This window comes from Physeter macrocephalus, chromosome 20 (genome assembly GCF_002837175.3).
Source record: "Physeter macrocephalus isolate SW-GA chromosome 20, ASM283717v5, whole genome shotgun sequence".
NCBI lineage: Eukaryota > Metazoa > Chordata > Mammalia > Artiodactyla > Physeteridae > Physeter > Physeter macrocephalus.
Genome location: NC_041233.1, coordinates 22,072,756 through 22,093,492, shown reverse-complemented (window position 1 = coordinate 22,093,492; position 20,737 = coordinate 22,072,756). Strand labels below are relative to the sequence as shown.

The 20,737-nt window shown below is 43.0% G+C and overlaps 2 protein-coding genes across 4 annotated transcripts in view; one reads left to right on the top strand and one right to left on the bottom strand.

The window, feature by feature from the left end:
* The window catches only part of AIFM2 (AIF family member 2), a 35,197-nt gene extending 27,286 nt beyond the window's left edge, over positions 1 to 7,911 (top strand). Inside the window, exons 8-9 of one of the 3 annotated variants that reach the window (XM_028481920.2) lie at positions 5,899 to 6,028; positions 6,650 to 7,911. In XM_028481920.2, the coding sequence (XP_028337721.1) occupies positions 5,899 to 6,028; positions 6,650 to 6,758 (239 nt within the window). In that variant the 3' untranslated portion in view covers positions 6,759 to 7,911. The remainder of the gene's footprint in view (positions 1 to 5,898; positions 6,029 to 6,649) is intronic. The other 2 variants (XM_028481916.2, XM_028481917.2) reach the window with 2 other exon arrangements.
* Positions 1 to 20,737, bottom strand: part of MACROH2A2 (macroH2A.2 histone) — a 54,735-nt gene that overhangs the window by 10,207 nt on the left and 23,791 nt on the right. The window contains exons 3-6 of the mRNA XM_007103400.4: positions 14,280 to 14,386; positions 12,805 to 13,002; positions 11,632 to 11,742; positions 10,109 to 10,208 (exon numbers count right to left, since the gene is read on the bottom strand). Coding sequence (XP_007103462.1) covers positions 10,109 to 10,208; positions 11,632 to 11,742; positions 12,805 to 13,002; positions 14,280 to 14,386 — 516 coding nt within the window. The remainder of the gene's footprint in view (positions 1 to 10,108; positions 10,209 to 11,631; positions 11,743 to 12,804; positions 13,003 to 14,279; positions 14,387 to 20,737) is intronic.

Sequence of the window (20,737 nt, the reverse complement as noted above, 5' to 3'; positions counted from 1 at the left end):
CCATGGCCGCTGAGCCTGCGCGTCCGGAGCCTGTGCTCCGCAATGGGAGAGGCCACAACAGAGGGAGGCCCGCATACCACAAAAAAAAAAAAAGAAGTAGCTCTGAAGATGAAGAATGCCTCACTCCCAAATCAGAGATTTTAAAAATGACTCAAGGAGGGGGAGTCAAGATGGTGGTTAGGGAAGATGCGGAGTTAGCGTCTCCCCACAACTAGGGCACCTGCTGGCCGCTGGCAGGGGGCTCTGATGCCCAAGGAGACGGGAGGAACCCCAAAGTGAACCAGTAGGATGCAGGGGGACTGAGGGGGAGGAGAAGTGGAGACCAGACAGGATCGGCGCCCCTGAGGCCGGGGAGATCAGGAGAGGCAGGCGGGAGGGGCCCTCCCAGACCTCAAGAGCAGGAGAGGAGAGGAGGGCTTTGCCCCACCCACTCGAGCCCAGGAATCCTCATGGGCTCCCAGGTGAGGTCCTCCGCCCTCTGAGACCAGGGGTGGGGTGCATGCTTGGGCCCCTTCCGTTCCTCGAGCCTAAGCCCCACCCTCCACAGACCCCAGGGCCTTTTCCAGCCCTGTGGGTCCTAAGCATAGGCCCCACCCACCCCTCAAATCTTGCTTAGGCCCCGTCCTCCACAGCCAAGGCCTTTACCCGCCCACCCTCTTTTTTTTTTCTTCCTTTTCCCTCCTCTTTTTTACTATTGTGGTACTGATGTACCTTCTGGTTGTTGATTCATCTATATTTTTATTTTTATATTCTTTCTAACATATCTGTTAGTTTCCTAGTCTAATTTTATTTTTTACTTTGTTATTGTTCTTTTTTTTTTTTGCCACCCCATGCGGCTTGCGGGATCTTTGTTCACGAGCTGGGGGTCAGGCCAAAGCTCCTGTGGTGGGAGCTCTGAGTCCGAACCACTGGACTAAGAGAACCTCAGAGCCCAGGGAATATTCATCAGAGTGAGGTCTCACGGAGTTCCTCATATCAGCACCAAGACCCAGCTCTACCCAGTAGCCTACAAACTCCAGTGTTGAAAGCCTCAGGCCAAACAACCAGTAAGACAGGAACACAATCCCACTCAAACAAACAAAAAAAAAAATGAGAAGGCAAAAAAATATGTCACAGATAAAGGAGCAAGGTAAAAACCTACAAGAACAAATAAATGAAGAGGAAGTAGGCAATCTACCTGAAAGAGAATTCAGAGTAATGATAGTAAAGATGATCCAGAATCTCAGAAATAGAATGGAGGCACGGATTGAGAAAACACCAACATTCGAATTATAGGGGTCCCAGAAGAAGAAGAGAAAAAGAAAGGGTCTGAGAAAATATTTGAATAGATTATAGTCGAAAACTTCCCTACAATGGGAAGGGAAATAGTCACCTAAGTCCAAGAAGCACAGAAAGTCCCATACAGGATAAACCCTAGGAAAAACACATCAAGACACCTATTAATCAAACTAACAAAAAATATTAAAAGCATCAAGGGAAAAAGAAAAAATAACTTACAAAGGAATCTCGATAAGGTTATCAGATGATTTTTCAGCAGAAACTCTGCAGGCCAGAAGGGAGTGGCAGGATATACTTAAAGTGTTGAAAGAGAAAAACGTACAACCAAGATTACCCAGCAAGGGTCTCATTCAGATTCCATGGAGAAGTCAAAAACTTTTCAGACAAGCAAAAGCTAAAAGAATTTAGCACCACCAAACCAGCTTTACAACAAATGCTAAAGAAACTTCTCTAGGCACTAAACACAGAGGGGAAAGAGACCCACAAAAACAAACCCAAATCAGTTAAGAAAATGGTAATAGGAACATACATATCAATAATAACCTTGAATGTAAATGGATTAAATGCCCAACCGAAAGACACAGACTGGCTGAATGGATACAAAAACAAGACCCATATATATGCTGTCTACAAGAGACCCACTTCAGACCTAGGGATACATACAGACTGAAAATGAAGGGATGGAAAAAGATATTCCATGCAAATGGAAATCAAATGAAAGCTGGAGTGGCAATACTAGTATCAGATAAAATAGACTTTAAAATAAAGACTGTCACAAGAGATAAGGAGGGACACTACCTAATGATCAAAGGATCAATCCAAGAAAAAGATATAAAAATTATAAATGTTTGTGCACCCAACATAGGAGCACCTCAATACATAAGGCAAATGCTAACAACTATGAAAGGAGAAATCAACAATAACACAATAATAGTAGGGGACTTTAACAGCCCACTTATACCAATGTACAGAGCATCCAAACAGAAAATAAATAAAGAAACACAAGCTTTAAATGACACAACAGACCAGATAGATTTAACTGATATTTATAGAACATTCCACCCAAAAGTGGCAGAATACACTGTCTTCTCAGCATGACAACCCAAAACCTATGGGACGCAGCAAAAGCAGTTCTAAGAGGGAAGCTTATAGCCATTCAATCTCACCTCAAGAAACAAGAAAAATCTCAAATAAACAGTCTAACCCTACACCTAAAGCAACTAGAGAAAGAAGAACAAAGAAAACCCAAAGTCAGTAGAAGGAAAGAAATCATAAAGGTCAGAGCAGAAATAAATGAGATAGAAATGAAGAAAACAATAGCAAAGATCAATAAAACTAAAAGCTGATTCTTTGAGAAGATAAAACAAAATTGATAAACACTTAGCCAGACTCATCAAGAAAAAAAGGGAGAGGATGCAAATCAATAAAATTAGAAATGAAAAAGGAGAAATCACAACTGACACTGCAGAAATACAAAGGATTATAAGAGACTACTACAAACAACTATATGCCAATAAAATGGACAACCACGAAGAAATGGACAAATTCTTGGAAAGGTACAATTTTCCAAGACTGAACCAGGAAGAATTAGAAAATATAAACAGACCTATCACAAGTAATGAAATTGAAACCGTAATTAAAAATCTTCCAACAAACAAAAGTCCAGGACCAGATGGCTTCACAGGTGAATTCTATCAAACATTGAGAGAAGAGCTAACACTGATCCTTCTCACACTCTACCAAAAAATTGCAGAGGGAGAAACACTCCCAAATTCATTCTACGAAGCCACCATCACCCTGATACCAAAACCAGAAAAAGACATCACAAGAAAAGAAAATTATAGACCAATATCACTGATGAACATAGATGCAAAAATCCTGAACAAAACACTAGCAACCAGAATCCAACAGCACATTAAAAGGATCATACGCCATGATCAAATGGGATTTATCCCAGGGATGCAAGGATTCTTCAATATACGCAAATCAATCAATGTGATACACCACAATAACAGATTAAGGAATAAAACCCATATCTCAATAGATGCAGAAAAAGCTTTTGACAAAATTCAACACCCATTTATCATAAAAACTTCCCAGAAAATGGGCATAGAGGGAACCTAACTCAACATATAAATGTATATGACAAACCCAACAGCAAGCATCATACTCAAGGGTGAAAAACTGAAAGCTTTTCCACCAAGATCAGGAACAAGACAAGGATGTCCACTCTTGCCACTCTTATTCAACACAGTCTGGAAGTCCTAGCCACAGCAATCAGAGAAGAAAAAGAAATAAAAGGAATACAAATTGAAAAAGAAGAAGTAAAACTGTCACTGTTTGCTGATGACATGACACTATACATAGAAAATCCTAAAGATGACACCAGAAAACTACTAGAACTAATCAAGGAATTTGGTAAGGTTGCAGGATACAAAATTAATGCACAGAAATCTCTGGCATTCCTATACACCACCAACGAAAAATCAGAAAGAGAAATTAAGGAAACACTCCCATTTACCATTGCAACAAAAAATCAAAGATGACATAAACAGATGGAGAAATATACCATGTTCTTGGATTGGAAGAATCAACATTGTGAAAATGACTATACTACCCAAAGCAATCTACAGATTCAATGCAATCCCTATCAGACTACCAATGCATTCTTCACAGAATCAGAACAAAAAATTTTACAATTCTTATGGAAACACAAAAGACCTCGAATAGCCAAAGCAATCTTGAGAAAGAAAAACGGAGTCGGAGGAATCAGGCTCCCCAACTTCAAACTATACCCCAAAGCTACAGTAATCAAGACAATATGGTACTGGCACAAAAACAGAAATAGAGATCAATGGTACAGGATAGAATGCCCAGAGATAAACTCATGCACCTATGGGCACCTAATTTACGACAAAGGAGGCAAGGACATACAATGAAGAAAAGACAGCCTCTTCAGTAAGTGGTGTTGGGAAAACTGGGCAGCTACATGTAAAAGAATGAAATTAGAACATTACCTAACATCACAAAAATAAACTCCAAATTGATTAAAGATTTAAATGTAAGACCAGACACTATAAAACTCTTAGAGAAAAACATAGGCAAAACACTCTTTGACATAAACCACAGCAAGGTCTTTTTTGACCCACCCCCTAGAGTAATGGAAATAAAAACAAAAATAAACAAATGGGACTTAAGCTTAAAAGCTTTTGCACAGCAAAGATAAACAAGACAAAAAGACACCCTCAGAATGGGAGAAAATATTTGCAAATGAAACAACAGACAAAGGATTAATCTCCAAAATATATAAACAGCTCATGGAGCTCAATATCAAAAAAACAAATAATCCAGTTAAAAAATGGGTGGAAGACCTAAATAGACATTTCACCAAGGAGGACATACAAATGGCCAAGTGGCACGTGAAAAGATGCTCAACATCACTAATTATTAGAGAAATGCAAATCAAAACCACAATGAGGTATCACCTCATGCCGGTCAGAATGGCCATTATCAAAAAATCTAGAAACAATAAATGCTGGAAAGGTGTGGTGAAAAGGGAACCCTTCTGCACTGTTGGTGGGAATGTAAATTGATACAGCCACTATGGAAAACAGTATGGACGTTCCTTAAAAAACTAAAAATAGAACTACCATATGACTCAGCAATCTCACTACTGGGCATATACCCTGAGAAAACCATAACTGAAAAAGAGACATGTACCACAGGTTCATTGCAGCACCATTTACAATAGCAAGGACACAGAACCAACCTAAATGTCCATCGACAGAAGAATGGATAAAGAAGATGTGGCACATCTATACAATGGAATATTACTGAGCCACAAAAAGAAACGAAATTGAGTTATTTGTAGTGAGGTGGATGGACCTAGAGTTTGTCATACAGAGTGAGGTAAAAGTCAGAAAGAGAAAAACAAATACCATATGCTAATGCATATATATGGAATCTAAAAAAAAAAAAAAAAAGGTACTGATGAACCTAGTTGCAGGGCAGGAATAAAGAGGTAGACATAGAGAATGGACTTGAGGACTTGGGGTGGGAGGGCGAAGCTGGGGCGAAGTGAGAGTAGCATGGACATATATACACTACCAAATGTAAAATAGATAGCTAGTGGGAAGCAGCTGCATAGCACAGGGAGATTGGCTCTGTGCTTTGCAATGACCTAGAGGGGTGGGATAGGGAGGATGGGAGGGAGGCTTAAGAGGGAGGGGATATGGGGACATGTGTATGCATATGGCTGGTTCGCTTTGTTGTGCAACAGAAACTAACACAGTATTGTGAATTAATTATACTCGAATAAAGATCTATTTAGAAAAAAATGACCTAAAAAGACAACAATAAAAAAGAAGCTTCAGAAGTTTGCAAAGAGGGAATTCCCTGGCAGTCCAGTGGTTAGGACTTGGCGCTTTCACTGCCAGGGCCTTGGTTCAATCCTAGGTCGGGGAGCTAAGATCCTACAAGCCGCACAGCACGGCCAAAAAAAAAAAAAAAAGTTTGCAAAGAAAGCAAAGGTATTTATAACTTTAAGGTTAGGGTTAGATAAATAAGATTTTCATTTTCCTTAACTTATATCTTTATTTCTTAACTTGATATTTAATTTAGAATTAGAAGTCTCTACTGAAGAGGAAAATGATACTAGAGATATAAAAGATGGATCCCTCTTGAAAGCAAAAAGGAAGCATAAGAAAAAACATAAGGAGAGGCATAAAATGGGAGAAGAGTTTATACCATTGTGAGTACTATCAAAGTCCGTCAGCAGTGCTAGTTATATTGTTGGCAATTGACATATTCCATGGAAACTCGTTAAAGGACCCTTTTAGGAGGTGATTTGGCCATAAAGCTGTCTCATGACACAAACCCTAAAATGATCTTTTCAAAAAATTGAGGCTCCGGTGTTCTGATCTCTGGGTTCAGTACCCGTGTAGTATTGATTAAATTCAGTGTCTTGATTTGATGGCAGCACTCCACACTGGGGGGGATCTCACAAAACCCTGCAGCCTACCTCTTGTTACCAGCTCCTAAGCAGGGTCCCAGAGCCACCCTTGGGGATGCAGCCACAACCTTGTCGCTGGGGGGTGGGGGGCAGGCCCCAGGTGACAGATGGCTTATCAGGAACCTCTGAGTGGAGAGCTCTGGGGTCCTGTTCCCATCTCACCACCACCTATGTGTTGTAAGTCCCTGGGGCCAAAGGACAGACACAGGCCCGGGGCAGCCTGGAATGTTGTTCCCCCAACTTGGGCCTTGGTTTCCAATGGAAAATGCAGAGCTTTGCAAGGCTAATCTCTAAGGACATTTCTGCTGGGAAATCCCTCGAATTTTTGATGGTAGGACAATTCTCTACGCCATATTTCAGGGTTGTGCTTCTAGGGAGGCCAAGTGGAACCCCCAGGAGATGGCAGGACTCCACCTCTAGCGCAGCAGGAGCCCCACCTATGTGCACCAGCGGATCCTTATGCCCCTGAGATGACATGTGGGTGTTTTGTCCAGACCAGGATGACTGCTGCTCTTGGGTGGGAGATGAGGTATTTCCCCTCATGCATTTTCATCTTCAAATGAATTTGGTGAACTGGATGTCTGGGGCAAGTCTCAGCTCTCTCTCTCTTTGTGGTTATTATTATTAGTTGTTATAATTATTCAGATGATGATGATGATTATTGTTATTATTATTATTCAGTTCAGAGGCTTCCCTAGAGGCTGAGTGAGGGAGCTTCCCCACCCCACACTCAGACACTCAAGTATATTTGGAGGGGCACAGTACGATGTGCAGATCACTTAGGAAAAATATTGATTCCAGCAATCACTCTCCACTGACGCGTGGATGGAGGGGTTTCTCCATTAATATGCTTGGGTTTCAATGACACAATTTGGTTATGGTGATCGCAGGCTATGGCAAGTGCCTCTAAGTCTCCTTTCTGCCCCTCAGACCCCTGGCCAGTTTCGATCTGCTGGATCACAGAAGCCTGGAGAAGGCCAAGTAGCTGAAGCTGGTAGCCAAGTTCACTGTGAGAAGCAGGGGAAACAGGTCTAGGCTGCTGTGCTCTGCTTTCAGAGGTCAAATGGGACCATGTAAAAATCAAGGTGAGCCCACCCTCTTCCCTGAAGACATTTAGGAATAAAGTAGCCTGTAGAGTTGATGAGGGGACTTCCCCTGTGTGGAAGCCTCCAGTGAAGAAGTGAAGAAGGAATTAGAATATCTAGGATTAGAATATCTCCCCTTTGCGACCCCTAACGAATGCACAAAACTAGAGAAGGAGCAGCATGAGAGACTGGGGCTCCTCCTGATGGGAGAACATTCCATCACTGCCCACGTAGTCTTGCTAAAAGTTTTTGAACCTGAATCTAATTAAGCCTCTGGATCCAACTACCAACTTATAAGAAAAGCAGAGAAGAAACATGTTTAATGACACTAGGAGGATGGAATCAGCAAAATCCAGACTGTGGGAAACCCTGCAGGACAAACGGCCCAGCTTCTTCAACAAATAAATTGCTAAGAAAAAAAGAGAGAGACAAAGGGGGATCCAATGGGTTATAAGCGACTTATCAACCAATTGTAACGTGTGAACTTATTGGAGCCTGAATCAAATAAACAAATTTTAAAAAATTGACATTTATGATGCAGTTGGAATTTGAACACTGGATATCTGAAGATATTAATTTAAATTTTTTTAGCTGTCATAGTGGTCTTGTGATAATGGTATGTTGTAAAAAAATAACCCTTGTCATTCTGAAATATTCACAGATAATATGTGTGGGGGGAATGTGGGTGGGGGTAGAGCTGAAACGAACTTGGTCATGGGTAGATGATGATTGCAATGGGGTGTGTAGGGTTTCATTACACTCTTCTGCTATTTTTGTGTAGGCTTGAACTTTTCTGTAATAGCTTATAATGTCTTAAAAAGAATAAATCAGGGCCTTATCTGCATGGGGAGATTGGTTTGGGCGACAGTAGTGGAGAATGGGATCATGATGGGAGGGACCCCTTCTAACAACTCTGCAGCCATGAAGGAGACTATCATTTATCAAATGCCTATGAGCCCGGCACTGTGCTAAGCTCCCTCTTTGTATTATCTTATTTAATCTTCATAGCACCTCTATGAGACACGTACTGTTGTTATCCTCACATGTGAGGAAACTGAGGTTCAGAGAGGTTAAGAAAACTGCCTATAGTCACACAGCTAAATCCAGGACATAGACCCACACTGGCTCCAAAACCTCTACTGAGGCTGGGATCTGACCTCGAGTTTTTGCTTCAATACCAGTGTTTTTTCTATCCTACCATCACCCAGCCTTTAAAAAATAGAAATATCTTTATAGTTTTCCTGATATAAAAATGCAAATACTATAGAAATGAGAAAGAAGGTAAAACTTTAAAAGATAAACTTGTTTTGTTTGAGAGAAGCTAGAACACACTTCAAAACAGAGCTCAAGATTAAGGCCACGAGGGGGAGTCTTTCCACACAGAGGGAGTTGAGGGCAGTTGGTAGGGCCTGGGCTGGGTTTGAAGAGTAGAGGAATTTTCACCATCTCTGTCTGTGTGCCAGAGAAATCCTCTTTCTCTGTAATACTGTTTTTTGTTTTTGTTTCCCCCCACCTGGTGCTATCTTATTTCCTTTTCAGCAAAGGAAGTGGCCTCTGATGCCAAGGGGGAAACACAGGTGAGCCTGGCAGCTACCATCCAGGGCTGAGCTACTAGCACTGGCCCCAAATCACCTACCTCAGAAGCAAGCCCTGTATCCCAGGGACAAAACCCTTTCTTTGCCCATTTCTGTCTTGTAAAAATCGGTGAGATGGTGACTCAATGGTCTTATTATTATTTCTAGTGCCTGGAAGCTTAGCCTCCAGGTTCCTCCACCTAGCCTAGTAACAGATGCCTCCACCACTCGTGGGACAGGTGGCAAACCACTGGTGAAAGAACTCAGTGTATAGCCTTACAGACCACCTAACTTTTTCCAGATGTCCACTTCCTTTTTACCAATGGTGTTCTCAGTATTTCAGCTTAAAATATATGTAGAGGTTTACCCAAAACATGTACAACAATATTTAGAGTAACACCACTCATTACAGCCCAAATTGGAAACTGCCCCAGTGCCATCAATGGTACAATGGATCAACAAACTGTGTTATATTCCTACAGTGGAATACTGTACAGTAAAGAAAATGAACTACAACCACACTCAACAACATGGGTTGATTTCACAAAGTTAAGCAAAAGGAGACAGACACAAAAGGAGACATACTGCATGATTTCATTTATATAAAATCAGAAACAGATGACACCTCTCTATGCTGTTAGAAGACAGGATAGTGGTGGGGGCTTCCCTGGTGGTCCAGTGGTTAAGACTTGGCGCTTCCACTGCAGGGGGCACGGGTTCGATCCCTGGTCAGGGGACTAAGATCCCACATGCCTCAAGGCACAGCCAAAAATAAAAAAAACAGAAGACAGGATAGTGGTTACCCTCGGAGAGAATGGTGACCGGGACAAGGGATGAGAGGCCTTGTGGGGTGCTGGTAAGGTTCTGTTTCATGATCAAGGTGCTGGTCCCAGTTTTATTTGCTTGGAGAAAAATTCATCAAGCTGTGCATTAATGATCTGTTTTTGTATAATACTTCAATAAAAATTTCAAAAATATTTGCAGACTTGAAACAAAATTAGTTTTTCTCTAGTAATGCTGTTCAATTACACATGAAGGCAGAGCTTGATTGACACGGTCCGCCAAGCAGGGGCTATCCAGCTGACAATGACCGAGTTCACGAGAACTTGCCAGAACAGTAGCTATTCTATGGCACCTCTCCCAAAATCTCAGAACCTTACCTATATCTTCCTTGAGGTCAATTTCAGCTGTGGTTGGGTGGACGATGCCCTCCACTCTCATGGAGCCAATATGGCTGATGTCACTCTGGGTCAAGGACAGCTGCATTGGGAAAAGAAGATGCAGAGTGTGGGCGAGATCAAGGCCTATGGAAAATCTTCATGTTTTACTCACATCTGTTCATTCAGATGTGAGTAAATGTGACACAATTGCTTGTGTCAACAGAAAAGGCTGTGCGTGGAGTGACCATCTGATGTTTCCAAGGTGTGTGGTTTTCAACAGGCTCTTTTGAGCTCAGTGGATTTGGTGTTCACCCTGAGGCTAGCAGCAAATCTGCCTCCCTTTTTGGGGGCAGGACCGGGACCTCCCTCCTTTTCTTTTCCCTATAGCGTATGCCTTCGTTTCCCATCCGGGTGGCCTTCGTGTTCGATATCGTAATTCTCTGAGTAGTTCCTGCAAGAAGCTACTCGGTTCCCTGCATTCTCTCCAGAGCAGCACAGACCTGCAGGGGCAGGGATGTAAAGCCAACCACTTTGCTGGAGAGGAGTGAGGGGCTCTGGGATTCTGACCTCTACGTCTGGCCACTTTGTTTGGGACCACCCTCTTGGGGCTACGCTTATGAAATGCTGCCCCATGTGCCCATAGCTGAGCGGAATGGAAGCCATTCTCCATTGTCTCCCCATGTGAGCTAGAACTTCTTGCTCCCCTAGATAAGGGAGAGAAAGCGAATCATCACGTAACCACAGATAGCCCCGAGAGTGGACATAAATTCCACCTCTTTGCTTCCCCTGCTTTCATCAGTGATGAATTAGGAACCCACCACGTTTATGCTCTTCTCAAAACATGCTCTTCCCAGTTGCTTCAACAGAGGTTCATACTACTGTCAGGCCGCAAACATTCGCTACCCGATATGATTAACTGACTCTTTCCATGGGTATCATATTGCAACCCCAGTTGACTTGGTAGATAAATTGTCTGTTATGCTTGTGGGAATGAATAATTTGTATGTCTGGCTGGGCTGCTGTTGTGCTGCTGAAGAATTTTCAAATGTACAACGCTGTTTGTTTTCTTTCTGCAGCCTAGAAAGGCAAGCAGACTGAATTACTGGCAAATAATTCATTTCTAACACCAGGAATATTCAGGGAACATATCTTTCTATTTTCCTTCTTCGATAAATTACATCACACCATGTGAAGCAGGCCTCCCAAAGGCTGGTTGAGAAAGTTAGCTATGGATTTTTTTTTGGTGAACAAGAGATATCTGGGCCATGGAGACCAGAAAGATCCACTATGGGTACCTCTGGCTGACCAGTGTCAGCATGAACAATTCTCAGCACTAAAGAGCTTGTTTATCCTCACAATGCAGACATTGCCACAGCTCTTTAGTTTAAAAATGAATAATTCAAGACCAGAGTGAAAGTCATATTAGGGAAGGAAGGGATGAAGGAGGCTTCATTGCTTGTAAACAGTAGGTTATAAAAATGCAATAGTGTTTTATGACAGCACATTACAATTCTCTTTATTACCTTCTGCCCTAGAACAAGGCTTTTAGAAGACAGGATGGTGAATCCATCCCCGGGCCCATCTTCAGAGGTGGAATTTGAAGTCCCTTCTTTATCGCTGTCCTTTGGTTTGGACTGTTGGTAGAAATCAGAAGGACAGATCAGAAATAATCCAGAAAAAGCCCAAAGTGGCTTTGAAGTCTTTCCCATGGTTACCATCAAGTTGGATATGAACGGAAGTGGTCAGATGTTAGGTTCTGTTGTTTTCAACAGAGGGAAGCAAGGGACAGCAATATGGGGAAAACAAAAGGATACTGCAAAAATCAAGTGTATTAAGGGGTTCACATGTACCCATAGTCCTTGCTCAAACCTGGACACAGGTATGTTATTCTTGTTCTTTTCAATGCCTACAGCTTCTGATAATAAGCCAAGCGAGGTCATTCATAGCGCACTGCTCAACTTCCCTTCTCTCCAGGATTCCCCTGGGGCACAGCGGCCGAGAAATAAACTCTTACACCATCTTTTTTGTCATCATGGAGGTCTGGGGAATGAAAAGTTGACAACCCCCAAAGCAGCGCTGTACAATAAAACTTCATTCCCTCGTGGACACGTTCTATCTTTGTGCTGCTTCGCGCTGTTGAGCACGTGAAATGTGGCTGGTGCAACCAAGGAACTGAATTTGATTTCATTTTCAGTAATTTAAATGCAAATTTAAATAGCCACACGTGGCTAGCAGTTGCCGTACCGGGCAGCATATGAAAGTATTGCTCCACAAATGGCACCTCTGAGCTATAGCTACTTATCCAAAACACCTGAAATGCCATTGGATGAACTCAGGCGACTCTCTGCGGGAAGCTAAAGGTGTGTCAGTATGTCACATGGGGAGAGATGGAAAGTAGAGTTCCAGGTCAGCTCTCTCACTTGAGATTTTGGTGAGGTCAGTGGAGGGGATCTGGAAACATGAAAACCACCCACGTGTGGGGTTTGGAAAACTCTGGTAGACCCTGCATGATGATCTGAGCGCGTCTCAAAGGCCCTTTATTCTTTTTCACACACATTCCTATCATTTTCTCCCAGCACCAAGCTGAGGCGGGTCCCCAGTCCTTCGGGGATGCTGGCCATGCCCTTCTCTTGGGATGGTTCAACTTTCCTCCCGTTCTGTGAGAGTTCTGAGCTCACAGACACCACTGGGCTCACCTTTTTGGACGTCCGTGGTTTGGCAGCCTTCGATTTCTTGCCCCCCTTCTTGCCCGACGTGGCCTTCCTTCCTCTTTTCTCTGGGGGAGGGGAGAGGATAGTTTCTGACTTGCCTTTGGTCCCTCGTTTTTTGGCCAGCAGTTCAGGGTGAATTCTGGGCAGGACGCCTCCGCTGGCGATGGTCACTCCTTTTAGCAGCTGAAGAGAGAGAGAAGGCGTGAGTTCAGACAGCAAAGAGCTCGTTGGTTCTGGATTTAATACGGTTCTAAATGTTGGCAAAACAAGTGTTAAATCTGGTCTCTGCTTTCCAAAGAAACTGCATAATACATGATTTAACTGGTTGTCCCTGTCTCACGGATAGGGCTTTTCTCTGTAGGTAACAAGGCATCCCGAGATCTTGTACAGAAAGCAAAACAAGCAAAGCAAAATGAAAGCATATAGAGGTTGAAACCAGGGATGTTGCCCAGAGCTTGGAGATTCCAGACATAACCGAGGATAAAGAGCTTCAGACGTGGGAGCACAGCTTGACAAAATGAGGTTCAAAGGTTAACGCAAGGGCTAGACCCAGTTAACAACAGACCCCACTCCTTTGATCATGCATTCCATCAGTAAAATGTTTGACCACACACCTCCCAACTGATATGTGTTTACTTTAACTAATCAACAGGAACTACCACACTAATACATTCTGCACATTCTATAGCAGCGCTACTCCAAATGTGGTCTGCAACCAAGGCTGGTCCACAAACTATTAGTTACCTGTCTGTGACAAAGAGAGTACAGAAATCACGAGGAAGAGTCTAGTAAGTTGACAGAGTTTTTGTATACCTATTGGATCTAGTAACAAAAAATTGTAGCTGGTAGTTTGTTTTTGTTTTTTAATTTTTCTAGTAATTATTTTTTATTGTATTTTTGGAAATTATCAGCCCATGTTGGATTGGAAATAAGAACTGATTCTTAACCACAGACAGTTAACATTATAAAATACACATAAATTAAAATTCTCATACTATTTACCTGCTACCTTGCACATCTTTGGCGGGGGGCATGGGGGTGGGAATTCACTCGATTTTGGAGTCAGCTCTAAAATATAAAGCGTTAGTTTTGATATATGAAGAAGGACGCTTCTGCCCTCATCAGAATAAATCGTCAACAAAGTTTGGGGGAAGAAACTGTACAGAGAATAACATATGTGCACTGCACTTCCCTCGGCAACACACAGAGCTTGCTTTTAAAGAGGAAAAGAAATTCTGGCAAGTCTCAGAATATATAATGGGATCTATGCCAGAGACAATTTTATTTTGAATCTAAATAATATGGCTAGCAGAATTTGTTCTTCTCCCATATGATCTGACTCTTTTAGTGTAAATGTGACTGGGTACTGTAGCAGGAAGGATTTCTAGCCAGCCAGGTCCACATGCAGTAGCGCGTTTGGCAAACCCATTCCGTGGCTGGTGTCAATGCTTCAGACGTACCTGATTGAGTTCCTCGTCATTGGCAACTGCCAGCAGGATGTGTCTTGGGGCTATCCGGGCCTTCTTGTTGTCCCTCGCTGCATTCCCAGCCAATTCTAGAATTTCCGCTGAAATTTCAAGGGAGGGTTAATAGGCAATCTTAGAATGGGGTCTGAGCTTTCCAAAGCGTTCCTTTGGAAATGGCCTTGGAGTTAGATGACTTTTATTTATTTGTGATTTTTATGTCTGGGCCTGGAAAGAAATCCAGAAAACTGGAAAGAACTCAGGTCACAGACAAGTAAGATATTTTAGCAAGATCTGATATAAGATCCTGTGGGCAAAGACTTCTAGTTGTCCCTTGACATTAATTCTCCCCCATCTTCCTTAGTAGATGGACCTCTGATTTTTTGCAGAGCCCCAAATCACAGGAATGAAGACAGTATTTCCCAACCACCCTTTTTGTTAGGTGTGATCGTGTGACTAAGTTCTGGCTGATGAAAAGCAAGCAGTTGTGTTGTATGGTACTTCTGGGAAGTATCCATTAATGAAGGGACAGTGCCTTTCTTCCCTTTTTACTGGCAGACTGAGGACATGATGGCTGGAATTTGAGCAGCCATCTTTGACCAAGGGTAAGAAGTTGTGGATGACAGAGCAATAAGATAAGAACTAGAATGTCTTATGACTGTGGAGCCTCCTTATCAACATGGACTGTCTTCTATAGATGTCTTTTGTATGAGAGAAAAAGAAACTCTCTTGTTTAAGCCACTGTCGGCAGAAGTTAATCCTGACCAAAACAGAACCCTAACATTGAAGCCGAGTTTCTTTCAGTGTGCAGCCATCTCTGAGGAGAGCTGAGACCCCTTTCAGAATCTCCTTTTCCTCTTCACTTGATGCCCCTTGTCCCTCTCGTCCTAAAGGAAAGTGGATAGGAAGAACTGATTTATACTAAGGGGTAAGGTACCACTTAACCTGAAAAGTGAATTCTATTTCACATACTATCAGTTTTTGAGTCAAAAAAACAAAACAAAACTATAGAATTGGTTTATACCCCTGAATGCTTTCCCCTTCCTCCTTTATTTTTTCTTTCTTTCTCAATTTTGGAAGGATGCTCTGCTAAATCAAATTTGTCTGCCTTCAAGAGCATGAATGAGCCTTTAAAGAAAAATTCCTCCCCTAGAAAGAGTTCTTTCCCTAAAGAAAGAGGCAATGTGCCAGTGTGTTATACGTGGGTGGAAAATTGTATGTGCACGTGTGCATGAATGTGTTGTGTGTATGTATGTGTGCAGGTATGTGTGTACGTGTGTGTGTTGGGGGGATTTGCTGGTACAATGGCATAGATACTAAACCCTAAAATTAATAGGCGATTCTGCATGAATTTTTGCAATCAACCTAATTTCAAATAAAACACCACATGCAATTGCCATCATTCGTAAAATCTATGGCAATAAAATAAAAACTTGGCATAAGTATGCCATATTAACTAAGCAAATGTGATTAACAAAAAATTAGAATAAAATAAGCATTAGAGTTAAATATTTATATGGCATTTCCATAATGAAAAGCGCTAAATCACTGCAAATTCATTCTCACAACATTTTTTTGGGTTATTAAGCAAGGAATATTGTGTTTACCAACAATTCATTTACACGGCACCGCATTTTCTGAATCAAAGATTGGGGCACTGTAGTTTGAGAAATATGAGCAGGCTTGTTGGGACTGGAGGACAGAGTATTTGAAATTAACGCCATATTAGATATCTGGTTTGCTGCCTTCAGATTTCTGCCCAGCTTTTCTTTCATTTAAAACGGGTACCCATCAATGGGCTTCCCTGGTGGCGCAGTGGTTGGGAGTCCGCCTGCCGATGCAGGGGGCGTGGGTTCGTGCCCCGGTCCGGGAGGGTCCCGCGTGCTGCGGAGCGGCTGGGCCCGTGAGCCATGGCCGCTGGGCCTGCGCGTCCGGAGCCTGTGCTCCGCAACGGGAGAGGCCACAACAGTGAGAGGACCACGTACCACACACACAAAAAAAGGGTACCCATCAAAAAGAGGTGTAGTTATAAAGTCTTCACAAACAGGCTTGCTTTATGGCTCTAGGTTAAAATGTACAGCACCCCATTGAGCACATTAAAAGGACTTTCCTGCACCTGCTGCTCCTAGGGGCCCACACCTGGGAGGAAGGGGCACTCCGCTCAACCCTTTTTCCTGATGGGCAGAAAGGGGGTCAAGGAGCCTCCGAGTTTCAAGCTTCTGAGAAGTTGAATTTCATTTAGCATCTTGGACCATCACTGTCCTCCCTCTGTCTCCTGCATTTAGAGGAAGCAGTTAAGCATCCTCTTGGGGTTCATCAAATTAACCGTCAGCATGAGAGGCATGGCTAATGGGAAGTCCTACACGTTCCCAGCCTTCAGGAAGCCCCTGAAGGTCAGGTTATTTTCAACTTGACAGCCAGATACACAGACACTGGATTCTCAGACGGAAAATCTGTCATCGAACGCCGCCACGGGAAGAGGCTAAAGGCAGCGATTCGTCAGGCAGCACAATGCAGGCACACAGGTGAGGCTCTGCCCGAGTGCGGCTGGGCTCTCGGACTAACTCTTCCGAAATAATTTATAAGCAAGAAAACCTTGATCGTGTGCTCAAGTGCAAAAGCAGAGGTAGAACTTTTTTTATTTAAAGAGGAAAAAACTTAAGGATACATAGCAGAAAATCTAGACCAAGGAGCTCTTTTCTCTGTTGGATGTTTAGTCTGAACATTCCTTGGGCCAGACTCCACCATTTAAATGTTTGAAATAACATTAACGTTTGAAATAACATTAATCATTATTAATATTTTCAAATGTTATGACAAATATATTCACGCGAACTATAAAAGTTTGCTACATTCTTGAGTGATTTTATTGATTTTGGGAACACAAGTATCCTTGTGTGTCAGCTGGCAATCAATAGGAAAGCTGAATTTAATGGCACACATTTGTTTCACTGCAAATTTTGTTGGAAGATCATAATTTGTTAAGTGGTGGAGATTTCCACGGAGGTCTGGAGACTTCTACAGCAAACCTCTCACTTCTCGCAAGTCACACTTCCAGCAACAGTAACCATCTGGGATACAGCTGAGTATGTGATAGTAAAAGGAATGATTTCTGTAGCCAAAAAGGAAGAGCTCGTGTCCGCTCATTTTGGATACAATCTAAACCAACACTGGATAGCCCAGCCCACAGGAGATGGTAAATACCACAGCAAGGGTAGGCTTGGGACGAAACACATGACTGTCTCCTTCCCTGGCCTCTGCTCGCTTGTCCACCCGCCCACTAGGTGGCGGTGTCTCTGGGCTCCGACTGGGCGCTCTGCTCTGCTCAGGCCGCGCAGTCTTCTGGGGAAACCCCATCCACTCACAGCGCCTGCTTGCACCTTCCTTCCCATGTCACCAGATCTGCACTTCCAGCCCTGCCATGATGCCACCTGGGCGTCACAGGTAAATCAAGCTCACCACATCCCCAAATCCAAATCATTCCTCGAAACAGGCTCCTCCCATCACCCTCGGGACTGGCAGCTCCATCCACAGACAGACCTGGGAGTCATTCCCTCTTCCTCCCTCTCCTTCTCCCTCTCTTTTCCCAGCCTCATCAATCTTACATAACTTTGCCCCTCTTCTCCAAGCTTATCGCCATTACCCGAGCTAAGGCTGTCTTCTTTTCCAGCCCAGATAATCGTAGTGGTTTTCCTGCCCCCAGTTTTGTCTTCCTCCAGATCCATGCCAACAAGGCCACCACTGGCCCAGGGCACCTTTGTGCTAATAAGAAAAAGATGTCCCTTCCTCAAGACACCTGACTTCCCTAATTTTGTTAGAACAAGAACCTTTACTGCCATCTGCTGGAAATGCTCATAATTAGTCGCAGTTCTTCGAGGTCTATGATGTGAGTGATACTCCCTTCAATGTGTGTCCTTGTGCAGTGTACAACCTGCACAACCACACATGTGGTCCTGGCTGCCAAAGTGATCTTTTCAAAACACAAATTTAAAAACTGAAAAATAAATATATTAAAAAAAATGCTTGGTGTTAAATGGATAGACCCAGTTGTCTGGAAATGATGTGTAAATGATAGGTTTCTTTGTTACCTAATGATTTCATGAAGTGCCCTGAAATTCAATGCTGTTTTAAGGCCTATTTGTCCTATCAATTAAAAATATATTACAGAACATTTTCTCACCATAAAACGATTATAAATTACTCATTCTCAATATCTTACATTTATATTATATCTATTGCTGATGAATAGAAAATTCTTTTCCAGAGTCTGGGGCTTGCTTTTTCAGTCCATTTTTTCCTCACTTACAGTGGAGATGTAAACTGGGCCAGCATTTACAGATTGATAAACTGAAGTATGAATGTGATGTCCATTCTGGGAGGCTGGTGGATGTCTCAGGTGGAAGGGACCTTCTAGATGAGCAGTCCATCATGCATTCATTGCCGGACTGTGCAATCTCCCCCAACAGGTTGGGACCAGAAATGCCGTATGGCTATAACATCATGATGATGTGTGAACCTGGGGTTGGTCAGGCAGCCAGTCCAGAGAAATCAGGCAAGGCTGACTGCTATTTCTCCCCAAGTTCCTGAAAATTCGTGCAACTTTCTTTTTGGCTAAGTAGCACCCAGCCTTTGCTTTCTTCCTTCCTTCCTTCCTTCTTCCCTCCCTCCCTCACTCCCTTCCTTCCTTTCTTTCTGCATTTGGTGTAGATTTTATTTTTGTATTTATAAAATCTTTAAATTTTTAATAGATTTTATTAAATTTGGGGATCTGCTCTAGGAAGAATTAAAATGGGCTTTAAAATATGGATAATTTCTTGGTATAGCTTTACTTAATAGAAAGTAAGAATGGTTCATGAATTTCAATATGACTTTGCATTTTTACCTGCTATTTTTTAAACTCTTTTCTTTTTCTTTTTTTTAATAAATTTTATATTGAAGTATAGTTGATTTACAATGTTAATTACTGCTGTACAGCAAAGTGACTCAGTTATATATGTGTGTGTGTGTGTATATATATATATATATATACACATTCTTTTCATATTCTTTTCCTTTATGGCTTTTCACAAGATATTTAATATAGTTCCCTGTGCTGTACAGTAGGACCTTGCTGTTTATGCATTCTATATATACCAATTTGCATCTGCTAATCCCAACCTCCCAATCCATCCCTCCCCCGGCCCCCTCCCCCTTGGCAACCACCACTCTATTCTATATGTCCCTGATTGTGTTTCTGTTTCATAGATAGGTTCATTTGTGTGATCTTTTAGATTCCACATATTAGCAATATCACATGATATTTGTCTTTCTCTGACTTACTTCACTTAGTATGATAATCTCTAGTTTCATCCATGTTGCTGCAAATGGCATTATCTTGTTCTTTTTTTTTTTTTTGCGGTACACGGGCCTCTCACTGCTGTGGCCTCTCCCGTTGCCGAGCGCAGGCTCCGGACGCGCAGGCTCAGCGGCCATGGCTCACGGGCCCAGCCGCTCCGCGGCATAGTAACATTCCATTGTATATATGTACCACATCTTCTTTATCCATTCATCTGTCAATGGATACTTAGGTTGTTTCTATGTCTTCGCACCCAGCTTTTTCTTACTTGGCTATTCCTGTAGCCCCAGGTCCCCTCTCGGAGGCAGTGAGTGGGAGAGGGGAACTTCAGAGACCATAGACATGAATCTGAGAGGAGAAGTAAATTGGCCTCCCCCCTTATCCCACCCATTATTGAGCAGAGCTGATTCTCCCCTCCAGACAGCTCCGACATGTGCCCATTTCTTCTCATCGTCTCCACTGAGAACCCCTAGTCCTGGCCCCTGTCAATTCTCAAAAGTGACTTTAAAACAGCCCCCACTGGTTTCCTGGACTCTGATCTTGCTTCCCACCAACTGTTCTCCACCTAAAGCCCACGTGAGGCCCCCAGAATGCCACCTCCTCCCTTCGATGCCTCCCCTGGCGTGTGTGTGCAAAATGTGCACACTCTCATGTGGCCCTCAAGGACCTGTCCCCATGCTCCCCCATCTCATCTCTCACCCTTCCCATTTCCCAGCTCTGCTCCAGGTACACAGAAATGCCTCCAGTTTCTGGAAGGGGCCACATACTTCCTCTAAACTTTAGATCTTCACCCTTGTTTCTCCCCAAACTGATAATCAACCCATCTGAATCTAGCCAACTCCTACCAATTCCCCACCCTGGCTGCCCACCAGAATCTTTTGGGGAAACTTTAAAAAATCCTGATGCCCAGAAGTGTCCCAGAATCTCTGGGGTAAGACCCAGGTATCAGGATTTTAAATCAATCATTTTGTTAAAAAGCAGGATTGAGGGCTTCCCTGGTGGCGCAGTGGTTGAGAGACCGCCTGCCGATGCAGGGGATACAGGTTCGTGCCCCGGTCCGGGAAGATCCCACATGCCGCGGAGCGGCTAGGCACGTGAGCCATGGCCGCTAAGCCTGCGC